At 40.4% G+C, this 22,202-nt stretch overlaps 1 protein-coding gene and 1 long non-coding RNA gene across 2 annotated transcripts in view; both read left to right on the forward strand.

Moving 5' to 3' along the window:
- Window positions 1-22,202, forward strand: part of LOC308597891 — a 345,019-nt gene that overhangs the window by 262,959 nt on the left and 59,858 nt on the right. The gene's annotated exons all lie outside the window — the stretch shown is intronic.
- RORB (RAR related orphan receptor B) overlaps window positions 1-22,202 on the forward strand; it is a 156,105-nt gene that overhangs the window by 83,532 nt on the left and 50,371 nt on the right. The window contains exon 2 of the mRNA XM_081213782.1: window positions 20,430-20,515. Within this exon, the coding sequence (XP_081069908.1) occupies window positions 20,430-20,515 (86 nt within the window). The remainder of the gene's footprint in view (window positions 1-20,429; window positions 20,516-22,202) is intronic.

Here is a 22,202-nt window from a genome sequence, read left to right on the forward strand (position 1 = left end):
TTGCCCTCCAAGGAGTCCGCAGCAACATGGTGGTTCTCCACAACCATCCATTTATCCCTACTTTTTAAAAAAGCAGGGAAGGCATTTGAATCTCCCTTTAATGATCAGTAGTGCAGCTAGAGTGCAACTTTAACCAGTAGTGCAACTTTGGGGCAGGACCCACAGCCCAGGAGGCTCCTAAATGGCCCCCAGGGGTGGAGCCAGGGGTGACGCTGAACACAGCAGCATCATGGCTTCAGTGGCCAGGGGCTCCTCTTCCACGGGCTCCTGCTGCTGCCCCTGGCAGGGGGCCGACCCTCCTTCCCCTCCACAACAGTAGAAGGAGCTGGCCACTGAAGCCACGCTGCACTTGGCTCTGCACTCGGCCTCCTCTGTCCCCTGATTTTTTGGACATGGCAGTAGCCCCCTCCCCAAAATATTGGAGGGCCCTAAAAGAGCTCAGTCCCCAGGAATTGACACCCCTGGCAGCAGGGAAGTCCGTGTGGCCCCAAAGGTTGGGTCACCAGATTAGATTTGCTGATGTACCTTCACAGCCCTGACCTTCAACCAAGACCTTAAGGATCAGGTGGTTATTTATCAACAAAATGCCTTCCCTCTTCCCACAACAGTATGGATAATTTTAGAAGGCCATTTTTGCTCAGCTGCACCATTCATAGGATTCAGGAAAGACATGCTGCCTTGCTTCTTCCTTGGCTGCCAGATGTAATTCCTCAGCATTGACAGAGATCATGCCATAGGCATATTGGTATAGAATTTCATCTAAGCCAGGAGGTAATGTCTCATTTGCTACAACTTAACCTCCTACAAAGACTGAACCTGACTCGCTTTGCTCAAATGTCCCAAGAGCTGCAGCAACTTAGATGTCACAATTACAAGGCTTGCAACCGAAACTATTCTTTGCACTTCTACTTACAAGGAAGACAGTAAAAAAGGGACACTTAGAAGGTTTGTTGGAGTTTGCATGGCTGAAGTAATACAAAACAGCAAGAGATCTAGAGAGAGCAAGTCCACAAGTTCATCTGATGACATTCCCTAAGGATAATGCTTGCTTCCCACAATGAAAGCACTTATCTTTTAAAATTGCACAAGGTTTCTAGACATTGCTACTGAATTTCCTTTGGCATACTAAAGTCAGTCAAGGAATGTGCACCCTTCAAGAAAAGTTCTGTAGGTCTTTTTTGAAAGAAAGAAAGAAAGAGAGAGAGACGAGGAAGCAAAGGCCAGTTTCGGGTGAAATTAGCACCATTTTCTCATCTTAAGTAGAGCTATGTTAAATTTTACATAGAATTCACTCTGGCCTATGCGGTCCCCTTTAAAGCTTTACTCCGACAGAGATGGGTGCATTGCCTTTAAAACAGAAGCCTGCAAAAGTCACTCAACTAGAGGGAGAACAGATTGGATGTACAGAATTCAGCTAGATCCATGTCCTGCAGTGTCTATATAGAAATGGCTGCAAGGTGCCCTTTTATCTGGTGGGTTACCGGTATTTTTGACGAACTATGATTATCAATATATGTGTATTTAAAATTACTTTTATTCTATGACAACAAAAATGTCTGCTGCCCTTTTATTAAAGATGGGCAATGACCCACTGGTTCATGTCAGGACTGAGGCAGAAATAGGCAAAGCCTTTTTCCTCACAAAAGAGAAATTGCTCATTTTATTTCTGTGTCAATATAAATTCACTCCGATCTTGTTAGACCAGCAGTGGTGCTCTGGCCATGGAGAAAGGGAAAGAGGGAGATCTCCCCCCCCCCTCGTGTGGCACACTAGTAGTGCACCAGAACAAAACTACATTTCCCAAGGGCCTCTGGGCCTAGCATCCTGGAGCACCACCAGCATGCTAAAGAAGGAAAGCCTTATATGGCTTTCCTAGCCATATAAGGACTGCTGAAAGAAACTGGGGATTTGGAGGATGGGGTATAAGTGGCGAATTCATCTCCAGTGTAGATTTTTAACATTATAGCACCCAAGTCTGAGCTTTGCTAGAATTTCTGGTGTATTCTGTGGCATTCTAGCTGGCATCTTATGATTTTATTCATCAAGTTTGATGGTTTTGTTCCCCTTGGTTTATGTTCTTTTTGAACTTTGATGGAATAGATTCCATTATCGGATTTCTCTCTCTTTCTGCCTTGTCCAGAAAAGATGCTTATGCTGAGAGCCATAGCAATTCAGATTGCTAAAGTCTTCCTTGAGGATATCACATTCATATATTTATATTTATTCATCCAATTTATATCCTGCTCTTCCTCCCAAGGGACACCATGATGTGAGTTGTGCTTATTTTGACTCGTGCTGAGAACCTAGAATCATAGAATCATAGAGTTGGAAGAGACCCCAAGGGCCATCAAGTCCAACCCCCTGCCAAGCAGGAAACACCACCAGAGCACTCCTGACATATGGTTGTCAAGCCTCTGCTTAAAGACCTCCAAAAGAGGAGACTCCACCACACTCCTTGGCAGCAAATTCCACTGTCGGACAGCTTTTACTGTCAGGAAGTTCTTCTTAATGTTTAGGTGGAATCTTCTTTCTTGTAGTTTGGATCCATTGTGAATGAGAGATAGGTGAACTCTTTTTGGATCAATTTGGAATTTTGCTTGGCTCATTGAGGTACAGACTAAAATGGCTCAGGTTATTTCTTTTCTCAGATTCCAACATTTGGGGCCCACATGGTCAAATTCCAAATACTGTAACATCATCTGGATTATTTTGTTATATTTATCCTCTTACTCTGGCAGATCCATATTTTAAAGCTGCACACCAGAATGGCAAGGCAATTCACTAGGTTTCGAATTTATTTTGGCTATTACTTTGATCAGAGTTTTTGTTTTCTGCTAGTGTAAAAGTACAAGATGAGACCGTGAACATTAAGGGTTTTTCCCCCTCCTGTGATCAGAATGAAATGTTGCAACAGAAGGAAATTAAACACCAATTATTTTTCAAGTCAGGGAAAATTATGGCCCACAATTTGAAAGGCTTGTGTTTTGTGAAATAAAAGGGCTATGGCTAGCTCTATTCTTTGGCATGCAACTCTTCATAGGGAGCTTTTCTTATTAATCAGAAATATAGGATGCCTAGGACTGTAGAATAGGAAATGGAGTTTATGATTCTTTGGAAGTTACTCATCTTGAGTTGGAAACATTGCTCTGTAGTCTAAACTTAGGCAACAAAGCTATATATATGAGAAACCTGCAAGATTTTCAAAAAAATAAATAAATCTGCTTTAATGATTAATTTTAATTGATCTTATCCGCTGTATGTTTTATGTACACCACTTAAAAGCATCATCAATTAAGTGATATAAAAACAGCTTAAATAAATAAATAAGATTTGCAAGTCAATCTTATATATGTTTACTCTGGAGTAAGGCCCATTGAAGTCCTTTTCAGGCATTATAAAAGCAGAAATGTCAACATGTGAGAGGGCAGTGGAAGTGAGTGCACTGCTGCCAGGCTCCTCCGTTTCAGTCACCTGACTGTGTGCAGAAAGTGATGGTCTGGAGCAGGGAGCCTTTTGTATCTGTAAGGACTCCTCATGTGTTTCAAACCCCAATTTTCCATACAGTCACCTTCCAACAGTTGAAACAGGCTGAAATGGTAATGAAGAGATGGAAGAGGTAACAGGCTCATTTCCGCTATCCCTCAGGGGTTTACATTTCCCTCTTCATAACCTGCAGTGGGTGCTTGTTCTTAGTGTGTCATTGTGCATGGGATTGCAGCCTTAGTGCATAGCCCTACAGCCATGGACCTCAGCCTTCCAAGGTCAGATCCCACCCTGCAAGGTCAGACCTCTTCTTCCACCTTTGGAACAGAAGGTCTGAACTATCTTGTAGCCACCAGAATTTTCATGTTTAGGATTTTTCAAATAAAACAGAAAACTCTGGCAGAACTGCTAATATATATTTTAATATGAAATACTTGACATCTGGTTGTCTGCAAGCATAGCTGGTTTGCCAAAGAAAGTATTATGGCCTGCATTTTTTTATAAAGAGAAAATAGTAGGGCTTAACAGACAGACTGGGTGTGCCAGCTGGGGCCACTGACAAATCACTGCACCAGCCTGGAACTTGCACAGCCACTGGGCCAGCTGGAGCCCAGTGTCATCATATGACTCATGATGCAGTGGATCCCAGGCAGACTCAACCCCTCCTCACCCCTGGAACGCCACGGAGCATTCTGCAGGATTCTACCACCAAGCATTTCCGCTTCTCCACACACTGAAGGGACAGAAAAGGGAACTTTGTGCTGGCACAGTGACACGGACATCACCATGTGGGCAGAGGGCATCAAGGCTGCTCCTCTGCCCAATCCACTCTCACTTCTGCCCGGTGCAAAAGGGGTTTGGATTGCAGCCCCAAACATCTAATTTCTTTGTGTATTAGAAAGCAATCCTGCTCACTTCACAACTCTCGGGGGGAAAGAAGAGTTGCTAGTAAAACCCCATTCACCAAGTCATCTCAAATACAAATAACAATCCACAAACTTCAGCTCTTCCACAATCATTATTACCCCACTGAACTAAATGCTGTCACAGTTATGTGGACCATAAATAACGCAAGGTAAGAGCCTAAAGAAGAATCTTTTATCTATGGTTTCCTCAAGCAGCTTCTTGTCTTCTTTAATGAAATGGCGCAATCTATGCCACTAAGACCCTGCTCATTTAATCCTTTTAATGCAACCTAATAAGACTCCTAATAAGAGTCTTTGAATCAGTACAGGTGCCGTCACCAACCCACAGAGCAACAACATCCTCTAAAGCCAGGGTTCACTTTTTAGGGAGAAAAATTCTCTCTTGGATTTGTCAAAATGTGTGAAAATCAACCTGGCATAAAAACAGATTCAGCTGGTGAGTCTTATTATTTTTATTTTATTTTGCATTTTTTCATACTGTAGGATTGTCACATGAGGGAATGTGACACTCCTATTTATTATGGTAATTCTACTATCTCAAGCATGAACTGGGGAAAGAATTGAGTATGACTGGTGCTTTCAATCATCTTTTACAGAACATTTTGTATTATCTTTATTATAAAAGTTTATATTTGGTGAAAGTTGTGAATAGATAAATAAAGTAAGGGAAATATTGGGATTTTACTGTGGATTAAATATTATCAAGAAAGATGACAAATCAAATTGACCAGACAAAAATTTTCTTCAGATTTTAAGGCATTTTTGATGCAGGAATGGGGAACATGTGAGCTCTTAGACCTTGTTGGACTACAACTTCCATCATGGCTGACCATGGCTATGCTGACTGGGGCTGATGAGATTCAGAGTCCAGCAACATCTGTAGGGTCACAAGCTCCCCAGCCCTGATCTATGGGGTCTAAAGTGAACCTTAGAAATTTGACTAGAACAAGAGATCTCTGGCTTCTCCTAAAGCCATACACAAGCAACTTCATTAGAGCAAAGCAGCAGAACTGCACACGCATCATATGTGTGATCTAGACCCTGTAAACATGAACATGGACCCAGCTCTGGAGAGTTTATGCATGGACAGCTCATAGGCATGTGAGTTCTGTGAAGATGTTATGCTGAATGTGTGTAGTCTCTGGTCAGTGGGCAGAATACTAATTCTTCTATGTTAATTAATGCTGCGTGATCACATCCCCTGCACAGTTCTCCAGTGTGTGTGGCTCCCAAGCCAGCTTTACCACACCTGTCTGACTCTGCAAAGGTGGTAGATAGTGAAGTCCAAGAGAATCCAGTTAGCTCAGAAGGACAAGAGTCAAACTTGATTTCTGAATATTAATTGTCCCTCTGACAGCCAGGCTTAAAGTTTTCCTATTGCCAGGACTCCTGTTCTTTGGTTGGAATAATTAAGTTGAGGACAGGAAGGGGGAGACTGTTCCAACCCAGGATAGCCAAGGAGAATAGTGATGTTAAAATACAGTAATCCAAGGGCTCACGTGAGAAGTATTTGCCAATAGTTAAACCATATTATTCTATTGCACTTTTGTAAAATAGTGTTACATTCAATCCTTCAGTGCAGAAGGATTTGGTTTTATATATTAACGACTGTATTTAAAAGGTAGTGGGGGGAAGTTAAATTTAGAATTATGCTCAGATCTTAAGCCGTACTCAGGAATGCTCATTCTTCCATCCCTCCTACTGTCAAAGGATTATAGATGGTGATTTTAGTTAGGGCCTAAAGTTGTTAAAAGCCAGTATGAAATTCTGCAATTGTAGATCTGTAGTGCTCTTGGCCTGCTTAAATGGTGGCGAGTCATTGCCCATTTTAGTTCAAAACTTGCACTCATTTTTAAACATGCTGTTTCATGGCCTTTGTTGATGTTGTGACCTTCGGCTGTTTCACACACTGAAGGATTTTACCACTTTGTCTAGGAAATAGTTAGCCAATGCTCGGTGCCCCCATTTTTTATAATGAAAAATCCCTGCCATCTATCCCCTCAACCATGCAGGTAACATCACTTGTGAAGTGGGCATTCTATATCACTGCTCAACTGTGCAGACTTCCAGTTTGTATCACCTTTCTCCTCCATTCTGACTGACCATTTGTCTGAAATGCCCAGCAAGTGACATTATCTGTGTGGTGTAGGGGATGAACTGGACACCCACATTTATTCCTGCACATTAAGTCTTCCTGTGACACTGGGCAGCAATAACCGACTCTTTGTACACCTTCATTGCTGCCATGGTGTGCCCTGCATAGGCAGAAAGCTGGGGCCAAGTGCAGATTCCTGAAGCATATTCGCAGTGAGTGTTCAAGGATTATGGGAGTTGTAGCCAACAACATCTGAAGGTCCACAGATCCCCCATCCCTGACTTAGAGGACACACCAGTAGGGGAGTTGGACAAGAACTTCATTGTTTGTTTCTAACAAGAATGGAACAGTAGCAGGAAAGTCCTGGCTCAACCAGTTAAAACTAGTCACCTACTAACTAAACTTTATGATGAAGATTTCAACATATCTCCCTGCTTTTGTTTACCGCAGGGGTGCAGGACCTTTTACAACCTGAGAGTCACATTCCCTCTTGGTCAATTTACTTTGGAGCACATGCCAGTAGTGACTAGGGCTGGAGGCTAAAGGAGGTGGAGCAAGGGATGTGACTCTACCCTTTGTACAGAAAGGTATATTTCAACCTCACAAAAACTGAGATATCTTTCTTTCTTTACACACCCACACACCCCTTCCAATCCTTCCAATCCTTCATTCAGGCAAGCAAAAGGCATCCACAAAGTCCAAAGGACACATTCTAGCAAGACAAAAGCACTCAAGGAGCGAGCGGAGCAGGATAAGGTATGTGGTCTGGGATGGGGGCATGGCCAAAGAAGGGTCCTCAGGGTTGGAGAAGAAGGACTGGTTCCCCACCTGAGCCTGCGGTTCCCCACCCCTGGTTTAAAGAAACAAATACTGAATCAGTACTGTTGAAATGCTAGGTGATCTTTAAGGCTTCCAAATAACTCAACCAGAGTGAGGACTCATCCAGACTTCCTTAGGTGCTGTACTTCCCAGGCACCAGTCCATGCTTTAAAGCTCCATAGCCAAGCATTGTTGTTTTCCTGGGAAAGTGTCAGGACAAACAACACCAACACAGAGCTTTAAAGCCTAGAACTCTGCGTATGCAACAACAGCAGCAAGAATACTTATCGTGAAATATTGGAAGACACAAGATTTACCCACCAGGGAAGAATGGCAGATGAAGTTGATGGACTACATGGAATTGGCGGAAATGAGTGGCAGAATCCAAGACCAGGGAGAAGAGTCGGTGGAAGAAGACTGGAAAAAGTTTAAAGACTATTTACAGAAATACTGTAAAATTCATGAATGTTAGAAAAACGTTGGAATGAAGTTATATGGCTTTAGTAGAAACGCTATAAGGAACTAAGTATAAATAGATTAATAGAGCTTTAAAGGGAAGAATAAGGTTAGAATGTGTTAAGACAATTATAGGATAGAAAACAGAGTAAGATGGGAAGGAATTGCTGAAACAATTAACAGAAGTGGAATACAAAAAGGGAGGCGTGAGGAGGTCGAGGAAATAAGGGAAAGAAAGACAAGATGTTGAAATTGGATTGTGTTTTAAATGGTTTTTGTTTTGTTTTGTTTTGCTTTGTTGGTTTTTTATTTTTGTATTGTATTTGTATGTTTTTTTCTTTATGGTTTTTTGTAGAGTTGTGCTGAATTTGTTGAAAAACTAATAAATATTTTTTTAAAAAAAAAAAGCCTAGAACTCTGCATAAAAACATGGTGCAAAATGAAGTTTGGATGAACCCTGGGTGGCGTTCTATGTAGTAAGAATACAGTGGTACCTCGGGTTAAGTACTTAATTCGTTCTGGAGGTCCATTCTTAACCTGAAACTGTTCTTAACCTGAAGCACCACTTTAGCTAATGGGGCCTCCCGCTGCCACTGTGCCACTGTTCTCATCCTGAAGCAAAGTTCTTAACCCAAGGTACTATTTCTGGGTTAGCGGAGTGTGTAACCTGAAGCGTATGTAACCTGAAGCATATGTAATCCGAAGTACCACTGTACTGTCAGTCTTCCTATCCGCAATCTGGAAACTATCAGTAGTGTAGATCCAGAATTTAAAAGGTGAAATACAGGAGTTTCAAGATTTTCTTCACAGTTCATACTTGTACCCTGACTCCCTGCTTGTTTGAGCTAGTGGTAATATCCAGAATGACCATAATTCCTCTGCCATAAATTTGATTGCATTGTCAGTGACAAGTCCACCTGATATGCCAAAGCGAACAAATTTAGATGTCCACTATTGATACTCTTTGGTTGTTATGGGTTGTGGTACAACAAGACAGTTTCCTTTTGTTATTGGGCCTTCCGATTCATTGTCATCAAAATACTTTCTAGCCATCCCTGAAGCGTTGCTAAGACATTTAAGCCATCCTAATCTGATACAGTATAAGACTTCTTGAACTTCTGGAGCTGATTGAATACAGTGTACCTCGGGTTACAGACGATTCAGGTTACAGACTTCACTAACCCAGAAATAGTACCTCGGGTTAAGAACTTTGCTTCAGGATGAGAACAGAAATCGTTCTCTGGCGACGTGGCAGCAGCAGGAGGCCCCATTAGCTAAAGTGGTGCATCAGGTTAAGAACAGTTTCAGGTTAAGAATGGACCTCCAGAACGAATTACGGTAAGTTCTTAAGCCGAGGTACCACTGTAGCTTTTTTCATCTTATTATGCTGATTTTCAAATGCTGGTAGAGAAACAATGCCATATTAGGTTAAGGGCTGGTTAACTACCAAAATATTTTTTCTCTTTTTTGTAATGTATATAATTTGCTTTTTTGTTGTTCTGTTTTGTTTTCTACATGGGTGTTGTTGTTGTTGTTGTTGTTTGTGTCTTATCTTACTCTGTGCACTCGTAATTATGTAGTTTTTATTTTTCAATAAAGAATAAAAAATAAAAAGAGTAACATCACACAGTATAAATAGAAGCCTTGACATCCTACTCTAACGAGTAACCATCAATTGCATTGTGGGGCTTAGGACAAGGTATCTGCCATGACCAATTTTTTTCATAGAACATACTTTACTACCGGGGTGAATCTCATTATTAGATGTTCACATTGTAATGGTACTTGACTCAAATCTTTTCTTCTGCTTAAGGTCACTGAAGATTTATGGTCTGTGAGGAAATAAGTTGGGCCACATCGGTATCTGTAAAAGCTGTAGTAACACTCAGACTAGTTCATAGCTGCTTGCATCAGCACTAACCATTGTGGGCTTGTTGACATCACAGAACTTTATTGGAGATCAAGTCCATTTTTCATGAAGGTAGCCTCATGTTCTAATCCTCAAACCCAGAACATGTTGGGTTTCAGTAACAGGCTTATTGCCTCTATTGAACTGTCTTGCAAATATCAACCTATATAGATCACCATTCTGAGAGAGAGCACCTCATTTCTGTAATGTTAGGTTAATTGATATTTTCGGGTCCCTTATGACTTGGAGCTTTTCTGAGAGTGGTTTTATTGCATGTTGTGTGATCACTCTATTTCACCATGGTAAGAAATTAATTTCTCCTTGTTTCACTTGTGTCCAGATTCATAGAGCATATTCAAGATGACAGATAGTGTTTTGTCATGGTATTTCATTGATGTGCCATGAAAACAGTGGCTCCTTTTATGTCTCCAAGGAGTTCTGCCATTTTTCTGTGAAAAATCTCAAGAGCATTGTGATTCCAAATGGCAAACAATGATAACAAGAGGTCCCAAAAAGTGTGAGAAAGATAGTCAGTTTAGTGCTTTGCTTTGCTTTGCCAAAGGTGTTCACTACAAACTACTTGAGGCATCAACTTTGGAAAGTTCTTCAGCTCCTGTTGCTTTTGGGAGAAAGTCCTTCAGTATGGAAAGTGCATATTTTTCTCTGATAACCTATAAAAATCAGATGCTGATGACTGGGACAACTAGTGCAAACCACGAGGTAGGTTAGGCAAGTTCCTTAATTATGTCAAACTCCTTTATCTTTTCTAGTTCCATTTCCACATGGTGGGGTAACAGAATGGTGTGTTTCTAGTAGTATTCTGCATAGTTTGGTACTAAGTCTTGAAACAATGTACACCTTTAGGTCACTGTCTCCAAATTTAACATCTCCTATTTTTCAAAAGTCCCATTCTGAGAGCTAATCTTCAACTGAGATTATATTGCAAACATGATGAACACTAACTGCTCCTCTTTATAGATTGTTTCTGTGTTATAGCATCAAAAAGCAGTGTAGGGCATCCCCTGGGCTGTGTAAAATGGTTTGTGCCTTGTTAATATCTGGAATGCTGTGAAATAACTGTGACAACACCTCCTCAATTCATCTTGAAATTAATGACAGTCCCACAAATAGTTAGGTTTGTTCTTCATGGAGAGTAAATAACAAAATAATGACATCTAAGAAGAAATTGGCATTAATTGCTGTGGCCACACACTGTACCGTTTGGACATGATACATGATAGCAAAAAAAAATTTTGAACCGCCCTGAGACCTCCAGGTATAGGGCAGTATAATAATAATAAAACTCCCTTTTTTGAACATTTCCTGCACATTGTGAACATATTCCACTTGCAAAGGAAATTTTAGTACGCCAAGAGATCATTGTATTAAACAAATCTGGGGAGAAAATTTATATATAGAAGACAGCAAATAATTTGGTTTGTAAATAGAAATGTCATATTGCATACTTTTCATTAAGATTGCAGGTACCTAGAAATATATGGAACACTTTTTGGAGGGGAGGAGGGACAAGGAGTAAAATGTAATGTCTACACAACCCCCTCCTCCTTATGTCCTGAAAAGTGTGGCCCTTACTACTTTACTGTGTGGTCATCATTACTACTTAGAGACAGCCATTCCCTGGGCAGCTTTATATAACACCAGCTAAAGCTGCTGGAGATTATGTGCAGAACATTGAATCTGATGAGCTCAAATATGAGATGGCCTGCACTAGCATAATATTTGGGATTACAGTCGTAATCTCTTTAGGGAAAGTGTGCTGTATCAGGGAAATGGTATCTTGAATCTCTGAGGCCTAGTGGGTTTGAAGAACAAATAATCTTATGTTTATTTTGCAGCAATGTCTTCTGTCACCGTAGCCATTCTAAACTCGCATTTCTTACTCCCCATTCTCTTTTGTTAAGGGTTCAGAACATAGCTCCCATCATTTCATTCAGTAAACATGTTTAGCCCAGAAACTCAAACGTAAATGCAGTTTTAGGGATGCAGCTATTTATTACTTAATATATAAAGTAAAAACTAATGGCCAAAATTAAAAAAAAAGGAAAGCTGTGAAGCTAGGTCATGAACCCAGCAGGGATTCAGTTTTTTCCCTGGACAGCAACCTTCCAGTTCCACATGGCAAACTGCTTTTAAAAGGGATTTCCCAAGCTGATTGATGTTAGGGGTTTGGCATCAAAAAAACTCCACTGGGCAATGGTTAGGGGTGTAAGAAGGCATAGGTTTTCATTCCTGACCCATGTTTGTCAGGACATTTGTTACTGCAAAGAACAATGGCAAATACTGATTTATTTGTTGGAACTAGCACGTTCTAGTCCCATTTCCATTCCCGTCCACTGTGGCTGCTTCCTGTGTGAGACTATGCATAATGGTACATTTTTAAAAAAACTGGCTGTCATCTGTAGTGTTCCAGTGAGGCTTTCTTCTCTTACACCCATTGTTGGCTGAGCTGCTGTGACATCCTGAAAATGCTTGCAATAATTGGCTACAGTTATGTTGAATATACCAAGTGGCTTTGGGTTTGTTAAAAAATCACCTTGTTGCACAGTTCTCTTGACAATTTCATGAGTCACTTTTTATAGAAACAATCTTCACCATGCCTAGTTGCAGGAGGCACCAGCAGTGGCTGGATGTCAAACAATTTCAAAGCCTCCATACAGGGGTGCCAACTTGAATAAAATATTGGGGGAGCCCAGGTAAGCCCCACCCCACATAATCAATCACATGACAGGGCACACACACACACAACCCATGTGAATGGCAATGCCCATCAATGGGGGGGGGAGGCAGCCCCCTTAAGTATATTATTGGGATGTGTGTGCAAAGGGACCTTGACCTCTAACCCTTGGCACCTTATGCCTCCATAGGTACCAAACACTAGTTACCTGGTTTTGTGGATTCTGGCAGTGGTAACTGATAAAAGGGAAATAATTGGTCCTGATCAAAATAGGTTCCAGCCAGTCCTTACAAAGACAGGCTGTTGACCACATGTTCCTAACAGGTCTCCTTTTTTTTCATTTTTGTGAACGTCTTAGCTCAAGGAGTGGCAAGTTACAAAGGGACTTGAATAGAGGTTGCATGAATGAGAGAGCCATAGAAAAAGCAACAATAAGCTTTTCCAGATTCTGAGCTTACAACTTTAGATCCCCCCTCATGTCTTTGCACACAAACAAGCTGTAGGTATTTAGCCCTTCTCTATACCGTATCTGTGACTTGTATCTCCCCTCGCCCTGACTGTTTAGGGCAGTCTTCTCCAACTACAGCTCCCATCCTGGCCTGTCTGGGGCTCGTGGGAGGTGGAGTCCAAAACATCTGTGGGCACCAGGGGTGGGGAAGGCTTGTGTAAAGAGATACCAAGTGAGGTTTGTAGGCTGTGTGCAGAAATGTGGATGACTACATGAACGAGGTCAAGGGTGAGGCCAGTGGGCCAGACTGCCAGCCTCACCCGCACGTTGCTTGTCTCTGCTCATGTCATCTGTGCAGGGCTCAAGCATTTTATTAATGATCAATAGGGATATGTCCTCAGAACAGGGCTTAATTATTGAATAAAAGAGCAGTCAGATATATTTATATATGTTATATTTGCAAGTATTTTTCTAACAACATTGTCACAACAGATGACAGAGGTGGAAATATATCTTCCACACAGACAAGTCCACAGAATCAAGATCACAAGCAGAAGTTAAGAAGGCAGATTACACCAATATTTATGGCAAATTTTCATATTTCAATGTGGCATTAGAATGGCATAGACCTGCAAAACATGATTGAAACTTTAAATGTGGCAAACCTGGTAAGGGAAACTCATTTTTTGACCACCCTGGAAAGAAAGATCCACAGGCTGTATTATTTTGTCAGTTATTTGACTGCCTGCATGAGGAAGTGTGGCAAGCTTTGAAAAAAGAGAGGGAAACCTAGTTCTAGAGCGTCGAACAAAGCTGCAATGTGAACAAGGTGTAGGAGCTGCTGACAATCATTAAATCTGCAAAGGAAACCTGGTACACTGGGTGTTAATTACAGTAATTCAAGATGTTTCTGAGAATACACAAGCTTCTTTTTCTTCAGGCCTGTACAATTAATTGATTTGAGTTTTCTGTTACAAGTCCTTAAACTGTCCTGCTGTCTGTTAGACAAAAGAGGAGTGCCTATGAGAACGCCATCAAGTCTGCATTTCCCAACATCTTTAAATCTCTTTTCTCTAGGCTAGTGAGGATGCCTGTTTCGTGAGCTATCACAGTCATCAAGTATGTTTCCCCCTCTTTTTTATTAGTAATGGAAGGAATCCGGAGCCATTTGTCCTGCACAGCATTAGGTACGTCCAAGTGGCTTTAACTGGAAGGATGAGAAATGCAACTGTTCCAGCATTTCCAGTTAACTGCTGTCAGAGCTGTGTAGGAGGGAGCATCAGCCAAACCTTGTCCCTCAGTTCACATGGTTGGTGTGGTGTTTGGCACATAGCCACTAGATGGCGGTGGGTAGGGAGGCCTGACTGTTCAAGCAAGAGAAGGAACTCCAGCTGTTGTTACAGTTCATCACAAAACCCAAGTGGCTCAACCTTAGAACTGAGAGAATGGGGGCAAAGGCAGCTGGAAGCATATAAACTTCATTGGCAGCTTTCCTGCAGCGATGTGCATTCTGCTAGAGCACTTGGCTGTGCACCATAATACTTGACAAGCACTGTAAGATGTTGACATCTAGAAAGGCTGCTTCTCTTACACTTTCACCTGATATACCCTTCCTTAAAAAGGGTCACAAGTGGCGTTACCATCAATTTCCTTCTCTTCTGTTTGCTGTCTTTGAGTTCACTCAGGGTGTATTTAGACATTAGGAAAACTTCATTATTTTTCCTGATTATAATGCTAGTGCCCCTGTCACAGTTTCCTTCCACACTGCAGTACCTTTTGTGTTATGGAACTGTGCCTTTTTGACCAATATGACCGTGTCCTGCTAAATTTCATTCACACCAGGGGCATGGTGTGAAACAACTGAAATATTGGGCAATGTCACTACTTTCCCTTGCTTTCTGTGCATGCTTCTGTCCCCCCATGATTCCCCAATGAAAACAGAAGGAAAGAACTGGATTCCAGTCTATTGCCCAAAATTTTGTCACTTACTCCCGCAATTTTCAAGGTTAAGGGAGATGTAAACCGATATTTTATTGGAATCAAAAAGCATGAAGATGAGTGCAAACATGCACTATATGTAATTCATTTTCTGATAGTGGCTTTTGCGTCACGTGAAAGCTTAAATATCATGCAGACATTAAGGAAACTCTAAGGAAAGAAATGGAATAAACTGCCATGTGAATGCAGCCTCAGTCCCACATTCACGTGGAGATAGTATTTGAGCGGGAAGCATGAATGCACACAGCAAACATAGTGCAGAGAGTCCTGCAATCCTAACAAGCACTTGGAAGGAATTTAGCAGTTCTGTCCAGTATGCAAACCAGGGACGCGGACTTATAAAAAATATTGGGGGGGCCCGGGAAAGCTCATGAATAATAAATAAGCTCATGAATATGCAAATAAAGTGGCGCCGCCTCCTCGTGAGCGAATAGGGGAGAGCGTGCTGCGCCTATTAATCAGCTCCGAAGGAAATTGGGTGGAGCTTTTGCTCGGGAGGGAGGGCAGGAGGCATGCAGCCCGACCCTGTGCATTTTGGGCTGGGGGAGGGCGGCGGTGGCGCTCTGCTGGAGGGGCGCCGGAGATTATTGGGGGGGCGGAGACTCAGGAAGTTAGTAAATTTCTTCGCAGATATGAAAAAGAACTTGGGGGGTTGATGGTGAGATATGGGGAGAGAGGTGGGGAGAGGGAGGGGAGGGGGGGAGCAGGGGGGGGAGCGGGAGGAGGGGGTGAAGAGGAGGAGGAGGGGGAGGAGGAGGAGGAGGAGGAGGCGAAGGAAGAGGAGGAAGGGGAGGAACAGAAGGAAACAGAGAATCTAAACACCCGAATTTAATTTAGTTAAAACCCCAAATCGAAACAGACAAATTACTGACTTCTCAACTAGATAAAAGTAATAATGAATCTTAAAATTTTAACATGGAATGTAAATGGATTGAATGAAAAAACAAAAAGGAATAAAATTGCAAATGTGTTGAAAAAGAAAAAACTGGATGTAATCTGTATACAAGAAACGCATGTAGCCAAAAAGCACAAGCATGTATTGGTAAATAAGAACCTGGGAATAGAATTTATAAACTCTGGGAGAGAGAAAAAAAGGGGAGTGGTAACATATGTCGATGAAAAATGGGAACCTAAATTGTCCTACAAAGATGAAGAAGGGAGAATCTTGGGAGTACAAATAAGCTTTCAGGGAGAAAAGATCGACGTGATAAACATCTACGCCCCAAATTCAAACAGGTCTGAATTCTATAAAAAACTGGAACAAGTACTAGTGGAACTAGGGAACAATAAGGTGATATTACTAGGAGACTTCAATGCAGTGCCGACATTAGAATTGGATAGGCAAACAGAAAAAAGAAAACGAAAACAAGGAAAGCTACCGGAATCATTTCAAGATCTGAAGGAGAACATGGAATTAACGGATGCGTGGAGGCATAAGCACCCAACAGAAAAACAATTTACCTTCTTCTCAGAAGTACATAAAAGCTGGGGAAGAATAGACCAAATTTGGACCTCAAGAGATATTACTTTAAGAATGACAAAATGTGAAATCCAACCGAAAACCCTTTCCGATCATAATTCAATAACTTTGGAACTAAAAGGGAAATCAAACGGAGGTTTTAGATGGAGACTGAACGATTATCTGTTAGATAATGACGAGGTGATCGAAAAAGCCAAGACTACATTAAAAGAGTATTGGGACCTGAATCTTAACAAAGGGATAAACATAGAAACAGTTTGGGACGCCAGCAAGGCGGTCTTAAGAGGTCTCTTTATCCAGCAAAACAACCACAAGAAAAAAACAAGGCAGCAAAAAACAGATGAAATACTTAAACAGCTGAGGGAGTATGAAAAGAAATTAATAGATCATCCGAAAGATGAGCAAAGTTTACAATCAATAAAAATATTACAAAGACAATATTCAATACTAACGAACCAAGAAGTAGAATGGAAAATCAAGTTAATGAAGCAGAGATACTTCGAATCAGCGAATAAAACAGGAAAATTCCTAGCCTGGCAACTGAGAAAAAGACAGAAGCAGAATGTGATAAATAAAATAATGGTAGAAGAAGAATTAATAACCGACCCAAAAAAAATACAAAAAAATTTCCTTAAATTTTATGAGGAATTATATAAAAAAGGAGAAGAAGATCCAGACCAAATAGAAAAATATTTAGAGAATTGCATAGGAAAAACTATCACAGAAGAAGAAAGAACCCAATTAAATAGACCTATAAATATGGAGGAGATTGAAAATGCGATAAAAAAACTGAAATTGGGGAAAGCACCAGGACCGGACGGGTTATCGGCCAAATATTATAAAGTGTTGGGAAGCCAATTAACACAAGTACTCTGTGACACCATGAACAATATTTTAAGAGGAGGGAAAATCCCTGAGACGTGGAGAGAGGCCTTTATAACATTAATTCCAAAACCAGACACGGACAAAACGAATATAAAAAACTACAGGCCAATATCGTTACTGAATAACGATTATAAGATATATGCGGATATTATGGCGAATAGACTGAAAAAATGTTTAATAAGGATAATCCACAAAGATCAAGTGGGCTTCCTCCCAAATAGATACATGAAAGATAATGTGAGGCACGTCATTAACCTAATTGAATATTTGGAGATTAACAATAACATCCCGGCGTCCTTGATCTTCATAGACGCAGAAAAAGCGTTCGACAACGTTTCCTGGCGGTTCTTATTAAAATCAATGGAGAAGGCAGGGATTGAAGGGGAATTCCTAAAAGGAATACAGGCAATATATTCAAACCAACATGCCAAATTGATAATAAACAACAACTTTACGAATAAATTCAGAATAGAGAAAGGAACAAGGCAAGGATGCCCCCTTTCCCCGCTTCTTTTCATTCTGGCCTTGGAAATACTGGCGAATAAAATCAGGTCCAAAACAGAGATAAAAGGGATCAAAATAGGATTTAAAGAGTTTAAATTAAAAGCTTATGCTGACGATCTGATGTTATCCCTAGAAGAGCCGCAGGAAAGTGTGGGTAAAGTATTGGAGATCATGGAGGAGTACGGTAAACTATCGGGCTTCAAGTTGAACAAAACCAAAACAAAAATGTTAACAAAGAACCTGAGAAATGACGCAGTGGAAAGACTAGAAAGACAATCTGGAATTAAAGTGGCGAGGAAAATAAAATATTTAGGAATTTGGCTTACACCTAGAAATATAAATCTAATTGAAGATAATTATACATCAATATGGAACAAAGTGAAAAAGGATTTAGACGTATGGAACAGGGTGAATCTCTCGTGGCTGGGTAGGATGGAAGCAATAAAAATGAACATACTCCCCAAGATGTTATTTTTATTTCAAAATATACCTGTCATCAGAGGGTCTAAAATATTTAAGGATTGGCAGAAGACACTTTCAAGATTCATATGGCAGGGAAGAAGGCCAAGGATTAGATTCAAACTGTTAACAGATAGTAAGGAAAGAGGGGGACTGGCAATACCTGACCTAAAATTATATTACGAAGCAGCCTGTCTCTGCTGGGTCAAAGATTGGATAACCTTAGAAGACACAGACCTATTAGATCTGGAAGGAGCCGATAATAGATTCAGTTGGCACGCCTACCTCTGGCTAAACAAAGAAAAAGTACACAAAAGGTTTTCGAGCCATATTATAAGAGGACCCCTGTATGAAGTCTGGGATAAAAATAAGAAACTGTTGGAGCAAAGAGTACCCTGGTGGCTGTCCCCTACAGATTTGCTGTCAATCAAAAAAATAAACATGGAAGAACAAAAACTGACATATGAAGACCTACTAGTGAGATCCCAAGACAACTGGAAACTAAGACCTTATGAAGAACTAAGGGAGAGGCTGACGGGTTGGATACAGTATCATCAAATTAACGCAATATGGACAGAAGATAAAAAATTAGGAATGAATGAAAAGAAGTCCAAATTCCAGATTGAAGTAGTTGAAAGTAAATCGAAGGTATTATCCAAGATGTATAACATACTACTGGAATGGGAAACTAAAGATGAAAAAATCAAACAAGTTATGGTTAAATGGGCAAAAGACCTGGGTCATGATATAGAATACGAAAAATGGTCAAAATTATGGAGCGAGGGACTAAAATTTACGGCAAGTGCCGCAATCAGGGAAAATTTAGAAAAAATGATTTACAGATGGTACCTTACACCAGAAAAATTGAATAGAATGTACAAGACCGCAGATAAGGCTTGTTGGAAATGTAGGATAAAAGAAGGTAATTTTATACATATGTGGTGGACATGTGAGGAGATTAAAAAATTCTGGGATCAGATATATAATGAGTTAAAAAAGATGTTCAGATATACATTTCCCAAAAGCCCAGAGGCCTTCCTATTAGGGATGGTAGGGAAAGAAATTCAAGAAAAAGATAAAATTCTATTCCAATACGCAACAGCAGCGGCCAGAATGCTTATCGCTCAAAATTGGAAAAGCACAAATCTTCCAACGGTGAGGGACTGGCAATTAAAACTGTATGACTTTATTGAATTAGCAAGATTGACACAAAAAATTAGAAATCATAAAGATACAAAGTTAAAAGAAGAATGGAGTAAATTTATGGTTTACTTTGAAGGTAATTTTAAAAACTTACCAAATACAGCAGGTTTGGTGTAAAACTCCCGATGTGAAAATCATAAACAAAAACCAGCGGTAAAAAGATAACTACTGAATGTAAAAACCCGAAATCAGTAGGGAAGGAAGTCGACAACCTTATGTTTTTATGTTGTAGTTTTTTGTCTTTCTTTTATTCCTTTTTGCCTGATTCTTTATCTTTCTTTTTTCTCGCTTTTTTCATAGCACTTAAGGGCTGTGATTTTTTGTTGAATATTGTGTTGTTGTTTTTTTTCTTATCCGTTTCTCATTTCTTTTATTTTTTGTGTGTATAAAAGAAAATCAATAAAGATTATTTAAAAAAAAAAAAAAAAAAAAGAGAGATAAAGGATGGGGGAAATGGGATCTCCCTAGCTTTCAAAATGCAGTCAGTCTTGCTGTTTGGATGCACCAATCTGTATATGCTTATGGAAACAATGAATTCCTTGTTGCCTCTATCAGTCATATGGAGTTTCATGAAAATTTTAGATAACTACGGCTTGTATTTGTGATCATATGATATGAACTGCACCGTGTCAAGAGCAATTGAGGACTTGTTATTACACAGTACATTATCCAAGGGTGTGGGAGAGGTCAAGATCACTGCCTGCAAAATTATTAGAAGGCTGATGAGAAGCGAAAGACTAATTTGTAGAGGAGAAGAATGGATTTTCATGATGTATAATTAACAAAAGGAGAAGTCTGACTTAATGTCATGATAAGTAAATTCAGGGTGAAATCTGTGGAGCACCCTCTCAAGGGGAATGGGAGTAGCTTGATAATGTGAGCTCATTAAAAGCAAACTATATGAAAGGTTTGAGAACTTACATCAGTGTAGGATACAATTTCACAGTCACTTGTTATGGCTAGGCAGGAAAAGGGCTTGTCCATCTGTCTCTTCCATGATGCAAAATTAAGGAAGAAAGAGAGAAAATTGTATTGTCAAGCATGCACTAATTCTTTGTTTCTTTTCTAGCACAAATTGAAGTGATACCATGCAAAATTTGTGGTGACAAGTCCTCTGGAATACACTATGGAGTCATCACATGTGAAGGCTGCAAGGTATGAGACGTGTGTGTGTGTGTGTGTGTGTGTGTGTGTGTGAGAGAGAGAGAGAGAGAGAGAGAGAGAGAGAGAGAGAGAGAGAGATCTGTATTCTGTGCTAGTTTTCGTCATTTCTATAATTATAAGCTGTCATATATGCTTTCAATAAGGACCAATATTTTGTACAAAATATCACCTTCTTGACGTTGCCTTCTTGACTTAGCAATGGAATTATACTCTAAATGCTGCTGTGTTTGAATTTTGGAATTATCTGTACTAGCAACTATTTGAACTAAACACTGATAGTTCAGTATAGAAGTTTCCTAATTAAAAATGTTTTAAATTTACATGGATCTTCCACTTTTTCCTAGTTAACGTGAAATAAATTCTGTCAGGGAACTTCCAGGTTGCAGGTTGTTATTCATGAGGAGAGAGCTTAATCACAAAACCAAATCTGGAGACATGCTCAGCTCATACCCTCCAACACTTCTCCGATGAAAATAGAGACATCCTAAGGAAAAGTAGGACATTCTGGGATCAAATAAGAAACTGGGACAACTTCTCCAAATCAGAGACTTTTCCCTGGAAAATAGGGACACAGAGGGTCTGTCAGCTCAGTGGCTTAGCTCAGCACAGTATTGGAGCAAAAGGAACTGGGGAAGATTTTGTGAGCTCTTCTCTGGGAGTCCACACAATCCAAGTCTGGTTTACCACGTCGTGTGAACCAGGCCTTTATATGAATAAGTGGAGGAAGCAGCAGGTTCCACATTAAGAGTCCCTGTACAGCTAGCTATATGCACTTCCTCACAATTAGCCCAAAGAGGTATGTGAAAAACATTTTTAAAATACCAGTATGTAAGGCTTTATTAATGATCATTAGTGATGTCAAAAAATTCTGATGAAAACAGAAAAGACATCGGAAACTGTCAATGTTTGCTTATTCATCCAATGTCCAGAATAGAAATCAATCCAGCATATATGATTGGTATTTTCTGCAACTGTTTGTGTCTGCAAATGCTACATAATGATATATACCTGAGGACATTTTTTCCAATTTGCATTGTGGAATATCCAATTTTCATTCACTGAAACGAATGGTGTGGAGTCATATAATAATAAACTGATTAATTGTGCAATTAATTATGTAAATGTCACCATAGCAAATAGTGAGACAAATAATATGTTTTCTGTCAGACACCCTGCAGAATAGAAGCTGTGCAGCCTGGGACGGACACAGGGCAGGCGGGGTCTCCTCACCTCCCTAGGGATCCTATGGAGAAAAAAATATATGTTTAGGTACATCAAAAAGGATTTCAGTACCATCCAGCTCAAGCTTAGAACAGAGACTTAGGCTGCCGTCTTAGACACCCTCCAGGAATTCTGGACTGCAGCTCCCACCTATGGACCATTGCCCAAGCTCGCTGGGGTTCATGGCAGTCGTGGCCCAAAACATCCGGAGATCACCAGGTTGTGGGAGGCTGCTGTCTGCACTTCCTTTTGCCTAGGATTGCATTGCTAAGCAAGAGTTTCCAGTCTGTCCAACTATTATGATAAATATATGGATTCACTCTCTTTGAAAACGATAACATTATTTTCTAGCCAAACCCCCAAAACGCTTTGAATAAAGGTGTCTTATATTGACCAGTGATCCATGGAAGTTGCCTGGCAGCCATTCTCAAGTATCCTGGCCAAACAACATTTCTCA

The sequence above is a fragment of the Podarcis bocagei genome (assembly GCF_964188305.1).
Source record: "Podarcis bocagei genome assembly, chromosome: 11".
NCBI lineage: Eukaryota > Metazoa > Chordata > Lepidosauria > Squamata > Lacertidae > Podarcis > Podarcis bocagei.